We start from the raw sequence: 22,551 nt of genomic DNA on the forward strand, positions 1-22,551 counted from the left end.
CATACCTAAATCAAGTTTTAAAAAGAAAACTAACCAATGTCATATTTCAATGTATGTTAACTGTACTGATGGTTAGGAAGAGGCTTGTGAAAAAGAAAGCAGCATTGGTCATGAGAACTTTTCACTGGCATTTCCACTGAAGACAAAACCAACACGGACGGGATGAATCATGGAAACCACAGCAAATGTAAAAGGAAACCAAGTAAGAGAATAATAAAAATCTTCAATCCATTTCTTAAAATTCCACAACTTATTCTCTTAAATAGAAACTGAAAAGCCAGAGTTTACTGCCTCATACTTGAGGGTAGTTTATGTCCTGGGAAGTGGAGTTGTCAATGCTATTGCCCACATGGATACACCAAGAACACACAGTGACGCATGTGCAATCACGTGGATTTATGTACCCAGAGGACACAAGTCATTTCTAAGTTCACCCATTTATATCCAGATATACTAGTTTCTATTAGCAGTGACAAGTATATGAGCAATAAATAGCAATTTTTCTACTTTACTGATTAGTGGCTTCTATGCAAAGCAAACAGGTTATGCATCAGTTCCCTAACCACTAGTGATGCAGGAACCTTGGAATGCCATTTCCCCTTCCAAGTACAGAGTGCTCCCAAGTGTGTGCTGATCTATTTCCGTAATTGTGATTTGACCGAATACTCAGAAAAACCTTCACTGTATGTAATTTCTTCAAGTGTTTAACTGATGAGGATAGCACCCTACATTCAAAAAAAAAAAAAAATGGTAACATGAGGTAAATAGAGAGAAACTCATGTTATAAATTTTGAGTTAAGAAAAGGAGGAAATAAATTTTCAAAAAAAAAAAGGCCTATTTTTCAGTTACAATTAAGAAAAGGGACATACAGTCTGTATTAATTTTAAAATAATTTTAAAATACTTTTACAAGTTTGAACAACCTTTAAAAAGGAGAGCAAGCCATTCACTTTCTAAAATATACTTGGAATTTTCCTGATAAGACACTTGATTTTTCTGCAATTCAATCAAGTGTTCTTAGGATACTGAAAACTGTACTCCAGACAGGGACAGACCTTGAGATTCTGCAACTCACTGAGAACAAAAGCAAATTATTGGCAAATGCACTGTTGGCATGTTTCCTTGCAAGATCGGGCGGTAATAGAGCTTAGGGAATAATCACATTCTGTCCACACAGGAACTGGAGCAAGTGAAGACTGCTGGAGATACACGTCACAAGGCTACCAGGGCCCAGCACAAGCCACAAGCCTGATGGCTTTGGCACAACACTGGTATTTATTTCATAGACAATCTCCTTACTCTTTAACAGCACTTAAGTCATTTCTTCCAAAATCGTTTGGCATCTGAAGAGGGTAATTTTCTAATGTTAAACACACAGGGGGGAATGCAACAACAATTAACAAACCAAGAAAAAGCCCACCTTGATGAACAAAGGAAATTTTCCACCAATTTTAAAGGTAAAAGAAATTTCTGAATGATGGGCATTTTTTTCCTCAACCTGACCCAAGATGAGTCTAATTAAATTCTATTGTGAGAATTCGTGCTGTTTTCTACAAACACCTTTTTGAGCCGTTGTCTCTTTGTCACAATCCCTTCTAATAAACACCATAATCACTTCTTTATTCTGACCTATGACTGACCAATTCAATTCCCTACAATTATTACTTCATAATTTGAATGAAGTTTCTCCTCTCTTAACGTCAGTTAGAGGTATTAAGATTCATGCCTAAACGACAGTTAACATTTTCCCTCCATCTCATTTTGTCAAACTCAGAACTACTCAGAGACTTAAAATGGTTATTTAGGAAAATACTTTTAACAGTTATGGTTGTTAAAAAGTAATGCCAGGGGCCAGAGGAACAGAGCTCTTCATGTTGCTGTTTCCTCCCTGGGCATTCTTTCCACGTACAGAAATTTATATAGTATTTTATCTTCTAATTTATCAAACTGTCTTCCTCTCTGGCCACGTTTTAAAGAAAGCAGCTTTATCCACTAAACATTGTTACCGCCTCTCTGGTTCTTTTCTTGGGCTAGTTTCTTCCTCCCAGCAATCTTACTCTAGCTCGAGGCGTTAGTTTTCACCGATTCTTCTGAAATCAGACCGTACTTGCTATCGTTTACTGGGCAAGTTGTCTGTCTAATGGGCATCGCGGGTATGACAGGTCTTACCCTGGATCTGCTGGACGCTCTCTGTGTTCATCAGGTCAGGTAAGGGCGTCAGCATTCACAGTCATCCAAGCTAAAGCCCTTACAGTAACTCTTGACGCTTCTCGCCCCACCCCTAGATGTGTCACCAGGTCTCGCCCCTTCTGCCTTGTAAATGTCCCTGGACTGCATGCCCTCCTCTACAGTACAACCCCAAAGCCTCACGTCAAGTCCCTTTCTATTCCCTAGACCATTTCAGCAGCCATCCTTCTTTCAGTATCATGGAACCTTCAGAGTTTACGTTCTTCTACACCTTTCTAAGTTACATTTTTCTGATGTATCAAACTAACAAAATATTTTCGCTGGCTTTCTGTTAGTATAAAGCCCACATTTCTTAACTTAACATGGAAAGCCCTTCACGTATGACTGCACACCATTAACGCTTCTGAATCTTAGATCGTAAGTGAGGGTACTACTCGTTAGCAGAGCTGTGAAGTCTTAATGACATGATGCGTGTCAAGTGTTCACCCAGTGCCTGAAAACCACTGACTGCTCAAAAATTGTTAGCTGTTTTTATTATCATTATTATTACCTTTTTCCCTTCATAACTGATAAATTCCTCAACCTCCCATCCCCAAACTACACCCCACTCCAGCTATGGTGCACCAATCTCCTTTTCGCAAACATGCCCTTCCTTTTCACCGCTTTGGACCTCATTCTCTCTCTGCCTGCATTTCCCATTGCAGTACTTCATGAGAGCCAGTCCCCCTTTCTTATTTTCCCATTGCATTTATTATATAGTATCTACCATGTACATACATTGCTATATACATTGTAAATACTGGCAGCTGTCCCTTCTGGGGAGACATCATTAGCTCTTGACTGAGAACTGAGGGGCAGAGGGAGCCCCATGTTACTCGCCATGCCTGCCTGGACTGGGGCTTCCATTACACTGCGCTGACAGACGGGGAAGGAGGAAGCAAGTTGCAGTCCGAGTGACACAGACCCTTGCTTTTCTTGCCTAGATTTAATAGGTCTTCTTGAATAAGCGTGTCTTTGTTTGGTCTACACTCATGACAACACACTTCAGAAGGCAGGAATGAAAGGGAACTTCCTCAACCCTTTATGACAGAAGGTAACCTGTAGCAGGCAGTCTACAAAAGAACTCACAGCTACATCATACTTAAGGGTGAAAGACTGGCTTCTTTCTTATTCTTTAACAACAGGAATAAGACGAAGGTGTCCGTTCTTGCCATTTCTATTCAACACTGTAGTGGAGGTTCTAGCTGGGGCAACCAAGGAAGAAAAGGAAACAAAAGGCATGTCTATTAGAAAGAAAGAAGTAAAACTATCTCCACTTGCAGATGACAAGATCTTATGCATATATAAAATCCTAAATTATCCATAAAAAATGGTAGAACTGATGAATACGTTCTGCAAGGTTGCAGGATACAAGATCATTACACAAAAATCAATTGTATTTCTGTACACTAGCAACAAACAGTTAAAAAGTGATGCTAAGAAAACAATTCCACTTACAATAGCATCAAAAAGTAAAACTCAGGAATAAACTGAAAAAAATTTAACAAAAGAAGTATAAAATTTATACTCTCAAAACTACAAAGCATCATTAAAATTAAAAATGATGTAAATAAGTAAAAAGATAATCTCATAAAAGAAAGGAGAAAAAAAAGAACAAATTATACAATTATTTTAAGACATTTTGGGATGCCCTTTCCTAAATGTCTTCAACAAATGAGCGTAAAGTAGGGAAGGTTCTTTGCTTCGACTTATGCTGATTATCAGCCTGATGTCGGCACCTAGGACACCAAACACCAGGCACGAAAACGTAACATATGATAATGTGTGTGTGTTACAGATGAGCACACTCACAAAATTCCAGATCCTCAGAGATTTGTGGGCCAGATTTTCTTGGACAGTTATGAACTGTGAGTGGAATTTCCTAGATTTGGTTTGGTAATCACCATAAATCTAATACAAAATGAATGCGGAATAAAGTAGAGGGTCCGATAGTTCACTCTAAACTTCTCAGAAATGCCCTGAGTCAGGAACTACTGTGCTTACTTGTGAAGTAACTTCTGTGTTTAAGGCTTTGCTTTAGTGTCATTCTGTCAGGCAGCAAGATGGCCTGAAGCACCCAGAGCCACTGAGTACGGGACACGGCCACTGCATCCCCTAGGCAGAGTAATTCACAGTACAGCAATCCAGAATTCTACACTTACTATTACAAATTTCTTCAGTACAGTGTTCAGAGAAAGAGAGATCTAGTTCATCATTGTTTCTTTGGGGAGCAAATAGGATGAGAGCTATATTTCAAGATCCCTTGCAAAGTGACACTTCAGTAACACAGACTATCCTAATAGCTTTTAATTGAATGGCTGGATGGATTTGCTTCATAATTCTAGCAATTAAATAACAGAAAATATTTATCAGGCATTTGCAGCAACTTTTGAATATACAGATATCGGAGTATACGTTGTGAATTAACTCACAATTCAGAACCCCTTATTCTTCGAGCAATCTCTCCCTTTCCAGCATTCACCCGGCACCAAGTTGGCCATGGAGCTAGCACCCAAAGGAAGAGGATAAGACCTAAGAGTCCTGTTAGGAAGATTTTAAAGCAAAAGTAAAGGCTGACCCTTTGTCCTGAGGAGGACCATCAGATGGAGGGAGAAGCCCAGAGTGGCGAGAGTGTGTTGGAGACATTAATGGGACTGCCGAGGGCAGAGCACATTTGCCCCCTTCTGGGATTCCAGGACGAGGTCACCCCGCAAAGCCACACCAATCTGAGGATAACCGAAGTGGTTCCTGCTTGGCTCCACAGGAACCATAAAACCACCGGAGGATCTGGCCAGCGTGTCTGCAAAATCCCAAACTCCTGATCACACTTAAAAGGAAAGCAAAACCCCTTCAAACGTCTCACACAGAGGTGTGCGTTTAACTGGGATTCCCCAAGGCACCTTCCTCACCGTCTCGTCTCCTTTGCCATTACCTGCTCAGCTGATCTTTCATCTCGTCTGGTTCCGGCTCAAGTGCGTGTGCCTGAAAAAGGCAGCGCGGAATTCCCCAGCCCCAGCCAAACCCTCCAAACTGTCTGTTTACCAAACAGCTTTTCAGATACCACCTTCTTCACAAATCATTCCTGAAACAATCACAAGAAAGAGATCGAGTTCCTTGGCTCTCACTCCGATGCAGGGAAATAAACTATACTTACTCAGTTTTGCAGAGTCATAAGCAATAGGAGATTCATGATAGTGTAGTAAGAAATGAATAGTTAAGAAATGCCAGTCGTTATTCTAAAAAGAGGAAGTACAAAGGAAAAGAAATATGAAGAGTAAGGAATGTTGTATCTCTTTGTATATCTCACTATTATCTACACTACTGTAATCTCACTAGAATCTACAAAACTGTACTGTAATCATTGAATAAGCTACAGGGTTTAAGCAAGATATGATGTCATAAGGTTACTTCAAACAAGTGAGATTTTCCTTTAAAAAAAACTAGATAACGCTTTTCATTTTCTACTTATGATTTTTAGAGTATACTGGGATTATTTCTTAGTTTACCACATAGTAACCAAACCAAGATTTGAAGCCATTATAAACATTGTTGGCTCAATCTTGCCCCCTGCAGGGAGTATGTGCTTCTTACTGAGGTCACTGGGATTTAAAAATTTGTGATATGGAAAAAACATTAAGATAAAGTTGACTCTTCAAATCCGATTTTGGCACATCAGAGAATGGAAAAGCCTATTTTAATAATTTTAAGACATTACAAATCTGTTCAAAATAACCCAGTAGTAAATTTTATTCAGAGTGGCTTCATTTGGGGCTCTAAATGCAAAAACTGAATTGCTGATAAAATTTGAAGATATTTTAATTAACAATTTATCAGACATCTAATTGTAAAAATATTCTGAGGTATTTTGTGACAACCTCATGCTAGACCAGTGTTCCACAAACTTCACTTTACAGTGGAATTACTTTGAGGACTTTAAGAAATAAATTCTGCTGCTTGGGTGTGGGTCCCACTGCTCCAGAGAGTCTTACGTAATTGATCTGAGATGAAGCCTGAATGTCAGGATTTTAAAAAGCTCCCTAGAAATGATAATATGCAACTATCACTGAAAGTCACTGAATGCGGAGCACTAAATTTGAGTCTCCAAGGTATAGACAAAGGAATCAATACTTTGGACCAAAAAAACCAGGTGATTCTTATGACCAACAAAGATAGGTAAACAGTGATCTAGCCCAGTATCCTCACTTTTCAAACGAGAAATTACTTAGGAGCTGACTTGCTTAAGAACACAGTTAGTCTGTCAAACTCTAACTAAAATCTCTCTCTGACATTCAGCACTTCTTTCTTTCTTTTCTTTTTAAGACTGAAAACAGTCACCTTCAAAATTTGGAACGTGCCTTGTATGCTATTTCTGAATCAGCTGAAGACATTCACAAACATTCAGCTTTGTCCATGTGAAGGAATTTCGCATGCATTAAACCCTGACACTAAGTATGGTCATGGCAAACAGTCTTTAACCCACAGACGAGGCGCCCACAGAACCAGTAGTTCTTGGTTCAGTAGTGTGTCCTTAAGAAGCCACCACAGTCTAACTTGTAAATGTCAACTGCAGTGTCACAAATCGTATCATCTTCTATCAGAAACCCCTATACCTGGGTTTCTGAGTGACTCTGGATTGAGTTCAGGTCAAAAAATTTTAAATGTAGTATCAACTTCCTGGAACACACAGGAGACTGAAACCGTATCATGGGATTTCTCTTTCCCACAGCTAATATAAACAGCAACCAAAAAAAGGTAAAAGCTAATAAAAAAATAAATTCACTCCCACCACCTAAAGTAGGAAACAGGCCCAAACTCCCACCACAGCATTTGAAAATGGCAGCCAAGGAATGAAATAGAAGACTGTTTCCCAAAATAATACAGGGAATGAGAATGGTTCATCAACATCCTAAGGAGTCTCACTGGAGAGCTGAGTGTGAGTTCAGCTTATGGAGAAGTCAGGCGAAGTCTGGAGGAGTACAAGTCCTTACCTACCAACATAGTACCTCATCAGAAAGCAGAAAAACAGAGAGGACCAGCTATTGTGATCTCTACCAGATGGGAGGAAACCAGACAGTGAAGACAGGATGATCCTTACCACACAGGGTCAATTATCCCCAGTATTCAACAGAAGAGGAGACCCAGGGACCATAAGGAAAAAAGATTCTCAGGGAGCAGGAAGCTGGACTGAAGCCCCTTATGACCACAATGGGGAGGAGGGACGACAACTGGAGAAATGGTGGGGCCAATGGGTGAAGCCAGCACCGAGCAGGATTCTCTGAAAGCAAAGGCGCACCAGGGGACAGCAGCCGAAATGGGAGAAATCATTCAAATTTCAAGGACATTCTCTTTGAAAAGAGAACACTCCCGTGACCACGGAGAGTGATCCTGGCACATGCCGTGCAAAGAATGCCCTGAGGAAGTGCAGAGCACAGGTCCCTTAATCAGAGCTGCCCAGATCCCAGCTGACATCTTCCTCACCTCTTCTGGGCTCAGAACGTAAAGTACTTGAATTCCTGGCTCTCAAACAGGAGCAATGACAGGAAGACAGCTCCTAGGTAATTGCAGAAGGGAGAAAAGGAAAACTCACTTTTACCAAGTTAGTGCAAATAGAAGCTCTGGAGAGAGTTGCTTTTAAGCAAGCAGAAGCCAAAAAGAAATGGGACAGGAACTACCTAATACACTATAATTAATTTTTTTCTTAAAACGCAAAGCAGATCAAGAAAACAAGAATATTCCTAATATTACAAGAAAAAAGAATCATCAAGGGAACAGAAGATAATTATGCATGAATTCTTTGCACGACAAAAGTATCTGTTAAGAATGACATAAAAAGGTGAATTCAGTAATAAAAGGGCTCAGCAAAGCCTAGTTAGTAAAACAAAAGCATCAAATAAAAGGAAAACTTCTAAGCAAAAGAAACAAATTGAAGATAAAATGAAAACACCTCCCCTAATTATAAAACCCTTACATTAATTGGAAAAGGCAAAACAGAACAGACACAATTTAAAAAGAATTATTGTCATCAAAGGACTTAAAGAGCAGATAACAGATCAAACATCTAAAAAAAAAAAAGTCAACATATGTGAAATAAAGAACCTAACAAATGATGCATAAAAACTATCCAAAGATGTAACAGAAGAATTGGCCTTAACATTCCAGATAAGATGATCACATCATTGTCACTAAAACTTGTATAGAACAAGTGATACACATAATTACAGAGTAAAAATTGTTCATGTGTCTGGAAAGGAACAGCAAGTAATCTTAGAAAGGAGGGGAAATCAGGTTAGATTTAGACTTCTTCAGAGCACATTCAATGCCAGAAAACAACTGGCTGTATCTATAAAAATATGAAGGGGAAAGAAGTGAAGCCCCGCCTAACCGTACCTCTCCAAGTCTGTTTTAGTTACTCCAGGTCCTTCGTATTTTCTTATGAATTTTAGAATCGGTTTCTCAATTTCTTCAAAATTCTGCGATTTTCATCATGATTGTGTTAAGTCTACCAACTAATTTGGGGAGAAGAGGCATCCAACAATACTGAGTCTTTCAATCTAAGTACATATTATATTTTTCCAATTTATGTCTTCATTAATTTTGCTCAGCAAGGTTTTATAGTTTTCAGTACACAGGCCTTGTACATCTTTTGTCAAAATTATCCCTAAGTATTTCATGCTATTTATGGTACTGTAAACAATAACTTTTTAATTTAGATTTTTCAACTGATGTCTGCTAAATACAGAAATACAACTGACATTTGTACGCTGATCTCGTGTCCTGCAACCCTAATAAACTTACTCAGGACAATGATACCATCTGTGAACAAAACAAGTTTTACTTCTCCCTTTGCAATCTGTATGTCTTTCCTTTCTTTTATTATGTTACTGACCTCGCTAGAGCCAAACAGTACAATGTGGTGAGAGTCACTATCCTTCCTTCGTTACTGATATTACGGAGAAAGAATTCAGCTTTTCATCATTAAGTGTGATGTTAGCTATAGGTTTTTTGGAAATGCCCTGTTACCACACTGAGGAAGTTCTGTTTTGCTCGTTAGTTTGCACACAGTTTCAGGAACGGATTCTGGATTTTGCTAAATATTTTTTCTTCATCTATTTGGATAATCATATGATTTTAAAAAATTTGTTAATAGGGTATGTTACATTGACTTTTTTTTTATTCTGGGATAAATATCCTGGGATAAACCCCAATTTGTTTGTATATATACTCTTTCAATACGTTGTTGGTGCTCTTTGCTAAAATCAAGTTGAGAAATTCTGCATCATGAAACATATTTGCATGTTATTTTCTTTTCTTGAAATGCCTTTCCTGATTTTGGTATCAAGGTAATTTGACCCCATGGAATGAGTTGGAAAGCCTAAACTCCTATTCCTTTTCTAAATGTTTGGTAGCATTTACCAATGAAGTTATCTAAGGATTTTTCTTTGTAAGAAGGTTTTTAACTACACGTACAATTTCTTTAATTGATATAGGGCAATCCATGTTACTTATTTCTTTTTGAGTGAACTTTGCTGATTTACATCTTTCAAGAAATTGTCTACTTCATTTTTATTAGCTTAAAGTTGTTCATGGTATTCCCTCATTATTCACTTATTATCCATAAAATCTGTAGTGATGTTACTTCTCCTATTCTTGGTATTGATCAATTATGTCTTTGCTTTTTCCTTAACAGTGTGGATAGAGGTTTATCAATTCTACTGATCTTTTCAAGAACCGACTTTGGGTTTCAATGATTTTTCCACTTTTTCTGTTTCCTACGTCATTTATTTCTACTCTGAACTTCATTATTTCTTTTCTCCTGCTTATCGTTGGTTTAATTTGTTCTTTTTCTTCCAGTTCTTTAGAGAAGAAGCTGAGGTCACTAATTTGAGACTTCTCTTCTTTTAATAAAGAACTTTAGCTATAACTTTCTCTCTACTTATGTGTAGATATTTGTGGCATCCTACAAATTTTGATATACTGTGTTTTCACTTTCATTCAGTTCAAAATGCTTTCTTACTTCCTTCTTGATATCTTATTTGAACCATGGATATCAGAAATGAGTCACACAGTTTCTAAACGTTTGAATATTTTTCAGAGATCTTTCTGTTGTTGCTTTCTGATTTAATTCCATTGCAGACTTTGGAGAAGACTCTTTGCATAACTTGAATCCTTTTAAACTTACTGAAACTTGGTTTATGTTCCACGTGCACTTCAGAACAATGTGTATTTTCTGCTGCTGTATGGTAGAGCATCCTATAAACGTCAAACAGGTCAAGCCCATAGACAGTATTGTTTGAGTCTTCTATGCCCTTACTGATTTTCTATCTACTTATCAATTATTGAGAAAGGGGTACTGAAATTTTCAACTATAACTGTGGACTCGTCAAGTCTTCCTTGCAGGTCTATCAGTTTATACTTCATGTATTTTGAAGCTATGTTATGAGGTATGTGAATGTTTAGAATTGATATATCCTCTTGATTAACTGACTTATTCTGAAATGACGTTCTCTATGCTTGATACTCGTCTTGGCTCTGAAGTCTTCTTTGTCTGGTATTAATTTAGCCACTTCAGCTTTCTTTTGATTAGTATTAGCCAGGTATTTCTTTTCCTACTCTTTCATGTTTCCTACTCTTTCTATCAGTATCTTTTATTTAAAATAGGTTTCGAATAGGCAGCATGTAACTGGAAATTGCTTTTTTATCCTAAGAATCTCTGCCTTTTAATTGGAGTATTGAGACTATTTATATTCAAATAATTATTGATACGGCTACATTGAATTCTTATCATTCTCTATTGTTTTCCAATTGTCCATTTATTATTTGTCTTCTTAATCCTCTTTTACTGCCTTCTTTTATTTTTTATTATTCCATTTTACCATCTTTTGTTGGCTTCTTAGCTATAACTATACTTTTAGTAGTCTGCTTGAGGATTTAGAGCACACACCTTTAACTTATAAAAGTCTATCTTCAAGCCATATTACACTACTTAACAGTATATGACTCTCCCAGCCTTCGCTTCATTGTTTTAATATATTCTACTACCACATCTGCTATAAACTCCACAGAACACTGTAACTGTTTTTCGTTTCAGCAGCCGATTGCTTCTTAAAGAGATTTAAAAACTAAGAGAAAAACTTAAATATTTACCCACAGTTACCTTTCTGATGCTCTTCATCCCCTGTGTGGATCTACATTTGCATCTGGCATCGCTTTTCTTCTGCCTGAGGGGCTGCCCGCGACACTTCTTGCAGAGCAGATGTGCTGGTAACGAATTTTTTCATCTTTTATATGCTTGAAAAGGCTTTAATTTGCCTTTGTTTCTGAAAGACATTTTCCTGGATATTGAATTCTAGGTGGGTTTTTAATTTTTATTTTAGTACTTTAAATAGGCTGTTCCATTGTCTTTTCGCTTGCACTGCTTGTAACAAGAAATTTGTTGTCATCTTTATCTTTTTTTCTTCTGTATAAAACATGTCTTTTTTTCCCCTCTGGGTGCTTTTAAGATTTCCTCTGTGTGCCTAGTTTGGAGCAATTTGATTATGATGTCCCTTGATATAATTTCTTCCAGTTTCTTTTGTTTAGGGTTCTTTTATCTTCTTCATTCTGTCAGCTTATAGCATTCATCAAATTTGTAAAATTTATGACCATTATTTCTTCAAATATATTTTTCCTTCTGTTCCCTTGATAATTCCAATTACAGGTACGCAATTCACCAGAAGTTGTCACAAAGCTCACGGATGCTTTCTTGTAATTTTTAGCCTTTTTTCTCTATATTTTACTTTGACTAATTTCTACTGTTATGGCTTCAAGTTCACTATAATCTTTTCATCTACAATATCTATCCAGCCATTAATCCCATCCAGAATAATCCTCACGTAGGGACATTGCAGTTTTCATCTCAAAAAGTTAAATTTGGATTCCATATCCTACTTAACATTTTGACTCTTTCCTCTAGCTTTATGGGTATATGTAATACTCTTATAATAACTTTTAATCTTCTAGTCTGCTAATTGTAACATCTTGTATAGGTTCTGAGTGAATTTTGATTTACTAATATTTCTCACTGTAACCGTACTCTCCTACTTACTTGTAGGAAATTTTTGATCAATAATATTTCATTTGATGCCCTATATTGTGGGTTTTATTTTATTGAGTGTTTAGTACTTTTGTATTATTTTAATATTGTTGAATTTTTTTCTTGGATCCTTCTGGATGTTGCTTTCAAGATTTATTCATAAGGACCAGAGCAGCATTTAGTCTATGGCTGGTTATTCCCCACCACTGAAGCAGGGCACTTCTGAGTGCTCTGACCACTGTCCCACAGATTGTGTGGGTCTCCGTTCTGGTTTGAGGGGAAGGTAGTATTTCTGGACTTGTGTGTACTCTGAGTGCTGTACCTTCTAATCTTTTTAAGTGACTCCTTCTCTAGACTCTGGTAGATTCCTCACATGCATGTGCTGATCAGTATTCTGCTGGAAAGCTGAGAGAAGACCTCTGTAGATCTCTAGAGTTTCCTGCATACAGCTCTGTCCTCTCCAGTATTCTGTCCTGAGAACTCTAGCCATCTTGGCCTCCCCAGAATCTCACCTCAATTTTCTCAATTTAAAGATCCTGTCAGGCTATGCCTGGGTTCTCTTTGCCTACAGTAGAGCCTGGAAAAACTGTCTCAAGCAGGAAGCTTGGAAAATCTAGCAGAGTACTTCTTTCAAGGATTACTTTCTCTTGTTACTTGATGTCCAATATCTTGAAGACCACTGTTTCACTTATTTTATTCTGTTTTTCAGTTCTTCTTAGGCAGGAAGTTTAATCTGGTTCTTGTTAGTCCCTCTTGGCTGGAAACAGAAGTCTTAGATTTGTTTTCAGCATTATGAGTTCTGAATTAATATTTTAGAAGATCATATACATAAAGAAACTCTGGGTATATACATTTAGGGGTATAATCAGAAATTCATATACCAGAAAGATTACCCTAGGCCAGATAACAAAAGAATATAAACATAGCAGGCCATCTCTTTCATTCAATTGGAATGTACCTGGTTATCATTCTTATGCTGAACAATGCACAATGTATTTCTAAAGAGAAGAAATGTAATACTTTTGCAATTTTGTGTTTCACTCAAAATAGAGTTGTGGATAAGTGAGTTCTGAGGTTATAATACCACTGTGTTCAAATGCTACTTTCTCCATTTATTAGGTGAGTGAATTTGAGCAAACTGCTTTATCTGATTGTGTCTCAGTTTTCTCATTTGCAGTATTACATTAAAAAAATGGTACCTTTGGGTTGTTGTTAAGTATTAATTCCTCTAAAACACTTATCATAATCCCCAATATTACATAATTTTCCATTTCAGTTACTACTGATACTACTCTAACTTATGCATAGATAAATTATACTCTGACTGAAAAAAATTATGCAAACGTAATAGATTCATTGCTATTATCTACCTGACATGTAGTGAGTTGTTCTGAATGGTGTCTCTGCCTTCAGCCTCTCCACTCTCCACTCCAAATTAACCTTTGTAGAGAACTCCTTTCAAGTTTAGAAGTCCTTCCTGAATAGAGGGCAACTTTGTGACTTTGGCATTTCAGACTTTGTGTATTAAGATCCAAGCCTATTTTTCCAGCCTCATCTTCTACTCTTTCCTTTCACTGTGAATAAGCATCCACAAACAACGAAGGACCTTCACTATGTCCGCACTTTTAAAAACCCTATTTCTTCTACTTGGAATTGCTGTATATATATATGTGTATGTATGAATATACAGCCTGCCTTTTATATATTGCACTGCATGGAGCAGCAGGAACATAAAGGCATTTTAAGATAAAAATCTCTGCTCTTAAAAGGCTCACAGCTGAGAAAGTAAGCAGCCTGATTTTTGCATGAAAAGTAAGGTAAGGCAAGGAGGCAGGTGGTGGTCAAGGAAAGTTTCACAGAGAAACTATTCTCTGGACTGTACGAAGACCCTCTGAGCAATTCCTACTAGACTTGGCAATATGCAAGCACCTGAGTGAGATAAACTCCACATATTTATTAGTTACACTGTGAAATGCTTGGAACAAGACCTTATGTAGATAATTTTGTCTAAGAGAGCATTTCATATCTGGTCTTTTCACAATTATGGCTTATTATTTATTTAGCCCTTACTCTGTGCCAGACACTGGCTAGGCACTTTATTTTTCATTTAATTCTCACACCACAAATGTGATCCATTCTAAAATATGCTATTTATTCTGAATCCTTACATTCTCAATAAAAACAGCATTAAACTTAATTTTATGACTTAAATAGTTGACAGAATCTTTTTATTCCTTATTTGAAATTCCACTTTTGAATATTCCATCGTCAATAGCTAGCCACCATATCTATCTTTTTGATAACTGGGGAGTTCAGTTAAAAGAGATTCACATCAATAATTATCACTTTACTGAGAGCTAGGTATCGTATTAAGTGTCAAAAATAATTCAAGATTGACACAGTAGACACCTGCTGTACATACAGAACAGAGATCAGAGAGGGCAATCACATTTCCAAGGTCATACAGGTCTTAATAAGTTTAATTAACTTAAGTTTTGATTCTGGCTATTCCCTGTGTTCCTAAAATACAACAAATATCACTCAGTAGATGTCTGTCATATCCCGGGCACTCTGCCTATTAAGTGTCAGGAGCTTAACACAGTATCGCTTTTAATCTTCCCGGGGTAACTGCATGTCCATGATCCTTTATTTGAAACCCCTGGAGACATATTATTTTGAAATTTTTAGTATTTAAGATCTTTGAAATATACAATGATATTACATAAACCCTCTCTCCCCACACAGGCACATTTGATTATTTATTGCTTTTGGCTAAATCATGTAACATTTCATGATATTTAATTTATGTGTGTGGGGGGGAGCTTCACCCAGTTTCCATACCAGTTAAACTTTTAATGTCTTTGGACCTGATGTTTCAAAAGGAAAACATTTATGGAGTTACACAAATATAAAATATTTGAATATTTTAATTTTGTATTGCATGTTTCCCTGCCTCTAAGTAGATAAACCAAAACCAAAGAAATATGTAAATAAGGGCACTTAGAGCTGGAATAAATTAAAATACTCCTTGCTTTAGTTCAAAGGAGTTTTATAAATAAAGCATCAGGGTCTAACAGGCTGCCAACTCACTCGATCTCACTGCACAGATCTAAAGAGCAGAGGCTTAAATGCAGGAGTGAGAAGCGGAGCGCCGGGCCTCTCCCAGATCAGATCAATCAATGAACCAATCTTCTCCCAAACTTAGAGCCGTCCTTCATACAGCCCAGCCTCTCCACTCTGAGTTTTAGTTTTATCTCTCCCTTTTCTATCATTCTTCATTCTTTTTCCTTCCACTTTCCACTGCCTGCTTTTTCCCTCTCATTTTCCTGCTCTTGTGTGCTTAATGGCATTTAAGATAAGGATGTCTTCTGAGCTACTGCCAAAAAATTAAAGTTCCCACAGATCTTCTGGTATTTCTCGGATGCCCATTTAAGGCTAAGTTTAGCTCAGACTGTGGAAGGTTATAAAATGTTCTTAACGGCGTCAGGAGTGCAGAACTGTCTGTGTGTGTGTGCGCGCGTGCTCGTGCGGGCGCGTGAGTCTGACAGCTGCGGTTGGTGATGTGCCCTCTCTGTTCCTTATAATTCATTCTCACTAAATCTTCTGAGTGCAGGACAAAGGGAGACATCTTTCTATAAAACAACGTCAGTTCAGTGACGGTGCTAACTCCAATTAATTTTGTAGTTTAAATAACATCGTTCAGCATAAGATTCCATCATGCTACATCTTACAATATCAATACAGGAATTAGTCCAATACGGGTTTTCCCATTCTAATGAGTTGCTTTTTTCATTTGGATTAACTGCCGGGACGTCTGTAACTCTCCCTTCATCAGGAAGCACGTCTGAGCGCTCACCTAATTTTGCTCCTACTCCCATCACAGTATTTACTGTGCCTTATTTTACTTTAGTATTTAAGTAGAGGGCTAGCTCTGGTCTTTAAATAGGTAGTTCGCTTCTTATTAATAGGGAGTATTCATTGTTTGTATTTGTAACTTGAGCTCCAAGTACTTAGCCTCATCCTTAAAAAAACCTCAGCAGATATGTGACAAATAAGCAAATATTTATAAATAAATTTATTTTAGTTACCCTCCTATATACTCTAACTTGTGGTTAAAAAATAAAATAAAAAATAAAATAAAATAAAATTCCAATAGCACTAGGAAAAAACCATAGATATTTGTGAGATACGGGAATAAGGAAGACTTTTAAAACACAATACCACGGGATAAATGATAAAAAGCCTTTTAGAGGGAAATGAACAGAACATACAAAAAGGTTTAAATGTTCACATATTCAATGACTCAACAGTTACATTTCTAGGATATACCCTAAGAATAAAATCAAAGATATAAATTTATCTATATAGATTTTAAACACAGCTTTGCTAAAATACAAACAAACTAACAAAATGAAAAGAAAACCTGGAAATGACCTTAAATGTTAAATGTCAACTAATAAGAAATATAATTATGGCAGACAGTAACTTCACTGTAATTGCGTTTATGGTCTGGAATCAGATTGTTTGAGCTCCTCCTCCGTCCTAATACCCTCATAAGCTTGACTTGAGCAAAATTTCCTCATCTGTGAGACAGAGGAAATAACCTTAAAAACATCATACGCTTGTACAGAATGAAGAGGCCCACCTCATTACTACAACATGCAGTGGAACTATTACAATCCATAATATAATTTAACGTAGCTCATAACCCAAAAGGAAAAGCAGCATGTAAGTACGTCTCATGTTACAGATCGTGAAATATCCTTACAGTAGATTCCAGTAAGAATGGAAAGATCCCACTCTTTGTAAGCATTGCATGTGTTGCAGAATGAAGGACTCAAAGTCTAATCCAAATGTTAAAAGTAATTAATTCTGACTGGAGAGAAACCATGAATAATTGCACTTTCTTGTTTTCCCTTGTCTGATTTTTCTAATTATCTTATAATAAACACGTGTTACTTTTAGATAACAACATTACAATGGGAGGAATTTTTTCAATAAATTACTGCCTATACATTTCTTGGAAGTGTCAAATCCACTACGTTCAGAATCCTGCAGAATTCCAGCTTGTTCTCACACCACATTACCCTGTATTCCTGGTCACACTATTAATTTGCTATGTTCGTAGGCTGACCCTGAATACTTTATAAAAAATCCCAAGACCAAAGAATTAACATTGATTAATAAGTGTATCAATTATTTCTGAATAAACCTGGGTCTGGTCTACATAATTCCCAGAATTCCAGAAAAATCCTAATTTGCCTGTTTCCACTCTTGTCTCAGAGTGTTTGGAAAAGGTCTGAGGAGGTCTATACCTGTCACTTTACCGACTGAAATGTGAGTAGATGAACAAAAATGTACAGAATAATTCAAGAACTTATAATTAGATTTCAAAGGTGCCATCACAGAAAACTGAGTGGTAAATTACAATTTACACCTTTTAGAGAAGTCACCATCATCATGTTCCCGCTGAATTAGACAGCAAGAGATACGCCGTACACCTGTTAACATGCCTCCTGAGGCAGGAGCATAATAATGCAGAGTTTGCACAATCGGGACCCTGACAATGAAGCACTGTCTAACGATGGGGTGAGTGAGTGAGAGCCCTGTGACAGGAAGTATTCAAGAGGCAGCTGAGTGACTCCTTCTTGACACACTTTTAGACACTGAGTTCATGCACTGACTGGATGATTTTATGAAAGTTACCCTGAAGGGAAATCCACCCATTTCTCATTTTACATAAAGGCTTGAACGTTTAGATTTTATAAACTTTAACGTTTGCTACTTGATCTCACTTTTTTCCCGATGCAGATTCAGATTAACAAAAGAAATTTTTCTTTAAAATGTCAACAGATTAGAAAGCAAATCTCCAATTCTCCTTTTTAAGGTACCATTTACAGAAAGATAATACATTTTAAAGGAAATGTGACGAAGTATAAGGATATTTGAAATTTCACCAGGTTTACACACTTTTTAAAAAGGAAGTCATGTTTATACGATAAAAAAACAACATGTAGTAGTAAATGTATGCATAATTTAAAAGAGTCTAGGATATATTTCTAACAGATGGTCCTTATATAGGCTTCAAGAAAAAATCAATTACAAAGAACCATTTCAACAATCATTTCAGTTAAAGAAGTTGAAACAGGGTCTTTGGACAGGCCACATTTATAATTAACTAATAACTGCATTTAGTAAAGAAAACTCTCAGGTAAATTCATTTCTTGCCTGCCTGCCCCCTCCAAGTTTCTACTGATAAATAATAATTGTCAGGGAAAAAGAAAACACCAAGTCTTGATCTGTAATGCTGATTGCATTTCTATGTTCTCTCAGGTATACATTAAGTATAATATCTATCTTTTTTCAAATGCCATCTGTTTGGAGAGACAAGCAAAAGAATTGAGTATCTTCATGTGCCTTGGACACAGCTAAGCTGTCTGCATTTTACCATCAGCATGCGGCCACAAGAACTCTTTTTTTATGCAGAGTAGAAAAGGTCATTGTACATATCAGCAAGAATGAGAAGAGAACTCCGACAAGGTTCAGCTTAACTAGCACTAAGGCTCAAGTTAAATACCACGACCATGCCAGCCATTAGTGACCACTCAGTCTCTCTCCAGCCCGGAAACCAGTCTGCCAGCAGCCCAGATAACTGGAAAAGCAGCCACGTTTATCATACAGCTGATCTCAAGAGCCCAGTTTGAAGGGAAGTTGTATGTGTTCCACATTAAGAAGGAAAAATATCCCTAATTTTACAAAAGTCTTTTTAGGGGAGGAAGAACAAAGAACATATATTTTGAAACTTAGTAATTGAAAAAGACAGTATAAACCTTAAATGTTAACTGGGGCCATCAGCCTATTCACTAACCTCAACGTAAGTAAGTTAATTCCTTTTATAGCAATGTGGAATATGTTTCTCGAGAAAAACTAGGAACTCCACTTTTAGTGGGATTAGCTACTATACATTTAAAATTCAACTGAAGATAAATCTTTAAAAAGCGTTAAAGTTCACGTTTGCAGTCTAAGAGTGGAAATTACTAACTCCTTCTTTGGAAGAAATGAAGTTTTAGAACTTTCATCTGAAGGTTAGTACTGAAAAAGATTTTTAAGAAACAAGCCCATGTTTTTAAGAAAATCATTCAGGCCGATTAGTTAACTAATTAATTTTTTAATTTTTCTGAAAATATGCTACTGTACATGTAAAATATATGTAAGCCTTTACTGGATTCTCATAAATTTAGTAAGGACCAGCAAATCTAATGAATGAATAACTGTTGCAGAATAATGATGTAATGCCTGGAAGCCTCAGAGTCCAAACTACACAGTTCTTTTGCCAATTAGGAATTGAACTTGAAGTCTGCTTCAGGATGAAAATGCTGCAAAGTTTACATGACCTCCAGAAAAATGAACATCATCTCCACCAATTATAACTATGCTTGAGAATTGTAATTTAACTATTTTCCATTCTATGGTGTTTAAATAAACTTAACATCATCTAAGAAATTTGTTTTATTCCATTCTCAACAACTTATCATTTTATGCTAACATTTCATAATTAATTTTTCTTCCTGAAATAAAAGCATCTGGTGAAGGCATTTAAATTTGTCCTAAGTGCAAGTATAAACTCTGTCATTTGTGGAATGTACTTCGGACCCAAAAAATCTCAATTACCTTAGGAATAATATAAATATCTTAATGTACATATACATACAAGCATATGTTAAAAGGCTGCATACATCTTACTTTTCAAACTTTACCATATAATTCTAATTTCTCAGTTTCTTCTCAAGATTTAACCAGAATAGCAGGATTAAGTTTTTGTCAGTGTAATGAATACAATTTTTAAAACATAAGGTTTCTTTGCAGTTCAAAGCCTCTATACATATATAAACCATCACCACAACTTATCCGTAATATTTCAATGACACAGCTTCACGTACTCAAACTTTTGCAACAAAGAAAGCACTATACAGCTTTAGATGCTATGGCAAGCCCTGGAAAACTTGAGTATCTATGTAATTAAGAAAATAACTTGAGTATATATGTATGTACGAATGATTATATAATACTGCTTTTAGTTTAAGCTTGTTTTACTCTTATGGTTCACTGTTAAATAGTTATTTATCACATTTTATAAGGCTTAGTACCTTCTTTGATATACCCACTTGCTATCAGGACATTAACAGTTCACTTATTGCATCAACACTGGGGATTTTCAGCAGTCTACAGGTCATGAGTTTAACTGCTATTCAAATTATGGTAAATTGATTTCATATTGACTTGACCAACCATTTACATGGATAAAGTGGACAATGCTGAATGTCTACCCAGCATCCATTCCCCCCGCCCCTTTTCTTCTGCCCCCCACAGCTTTACTGGGTTGATACTGAACTCTACCTTCCATGAGACTTTGGGGATACTTACAGCATCTTCTGCTTCAAAGACGGGTGCTGATAAATCTACATGGAACACATTAATACCATTCCTCTTACCACGGACAGGTTCAAAAACTCAAAGCTTAAGCCAATCAGCATATGGAGTATCTTTAAAGGCTATTACTGGCTCATGGTTAGAGGAAAGGTTTTCTGTCTGTAGATGTGAACAAGAAAGCATACTGCTTTAGTTACTGCTGGCAAACACTTCACAGCCGAAAAGAACCCCAGGGTAGGGCAAAACTGACATACAAAGGAGGGCAGGACCAAGAGAAGCAGAACAACAGAATGAAAGCCTTGATCATTTTCTACCTGAAGCCTTCTTACCTTAGGCCTTTTGTTATGCAACGGAATGTCTTTCTTTATCGGTTAGGGCAATTAATTTCAGATTTTTCTTTGTTTTGCAGCCAAGAATATCCTGACATTTTTTTTAACAGAGGCAGTACTTCCAAGCATTGATTTACAATTTGAATTAAGCACATTATTAGAATTTGCCATCAGTCACTCACTCAAAATTACTCCAGAGCCATAGCCCCAGAGTTGGCCTCCTGAACTGAGGTCATTCTGGTGGAAAAAAACTGCAACACTTCAGCTGCTATTAGCTCTATCTCAAAAGCTAACCATCCAAGTTATAGACATAATCAAAGAAGAATGAAATACTATTCAGAAGAATTTTTGTTGAGTAATAAAAAAATTACACATTTTTACAATAAAATAGACTTCTCCAAAGGGAGATTCTCGTACTTCTTTTCCCTTCTTACCTCTTTCACACTGTGGGCCAGTGAATCCATAGACACAAGCACAGCGGTTGGGTCCGATACACCGTCCACCATTCTGACACCCGTTTTCACAGACGGCTGCACACAAACACAGCAAGACACTCATGACACAGTAAACGTCCAAGGACCACACAGTGGTGTGAAAACATAGCCAGTAATGGCTCTTACCTCTAAAACACAAGTTACGGATCACATTATGCATTTAAGTGAACATATTTAAGTGTATATTGAGATCAAAACCCACACAGTTCATGTAAATCACATGGTTAAGCAGATAAAAGATTTTTTAAAAATCAGAATCACAAGGATTGTCTGGATCTAATGCTTATATAGTTAGAATCCTCTATAGAATCCAGGTCTATTAACTCTATAATCTAATTTCTTAGGTAAGGAGGTGATTAAGATATGGGGAAGTGTATGAAAAAGGATGCAGACTCCAGAGAGCAGAGAAGGCAAAATGTGACATGAAAAAATGAAGAAGATACAGCAATAAAGAAGCAAAAATCAAAGAAAAGGAAGGCAAAAGAAAAAAAGAAGGTGGAAGAAATAAGGAAAAGGCAAAACCGACATGAAAAATGGGGGAAAATACTATTGATTCATCAAGAAAATACCAAGAGAAGTATCTAATGTGTCAAGAGTACATGCAGGTTATAGACGGAAAGAAAGGGGGAAACCTCACTGTCTCAACACAGTTAAGTTCTTTCATACAAAATTAGCTCACAGTGCAAAACTTTTAAATAATGATGACCCCAGGGAGACCGGGATGTGGAGCTCAGGTGACCCAGAGGGGGTCAGAGAGTCAGAAAGGAACCTGAGCAGCACCCCTGTCCCCACCGCCCTCCATTTGGTGGCACCCAGCTCACAGCCAGGACCCACGATAAGAAAGTCTCCTCAGAAGTCACTTTGCAGATTACTTGACAAGTATTCCTGTGAAAAATACTGAGGACAGCTGAATTCAAGAATCACATCTACTCCAAGAGAAAATACGACATGAAAAGCGTGTGTCCCACCCACCTGTTGAACAGAACCGTCTGTCGCATTT

General features: G+C 37.0%; 1 protein-coding gene across 1 annotated transcript in view; it reads right to left on the minus strand.

The window, feature by feature from the left end:
- The window catches only part of FBN2 (fibrillin 2), a 207,360-nt gene that overhangs the window by 170,891 nt on the left and 13,918 nt on the right, over nt 1–22,551 (minus strand). The window contains exon 5 of the mRNA XM_074360603.1: nt 21,492–21,587. Coding sequence (XP_074216704.1) covers nt 21,492–21,587 — 96 coding nt within the window. The remainder of the gene's footprint in view (nt 1–21,491; nt 21,588–22,551) is intronic.

This window comes from Camelus bactrianus, chromosome 3 (assembly GCF_048773025.1).
Source record: "Camelus bactrianus isolate YW-2024 breed Bactrian camel chromosome 3, ASM4877302v1, whole genome shotgun sequence".
NCBI lineage: Eukaryota > Metazoa > Chordata > Mammalia > Artiodactyla > Camelidae > Camelus > Camelus bactrianus.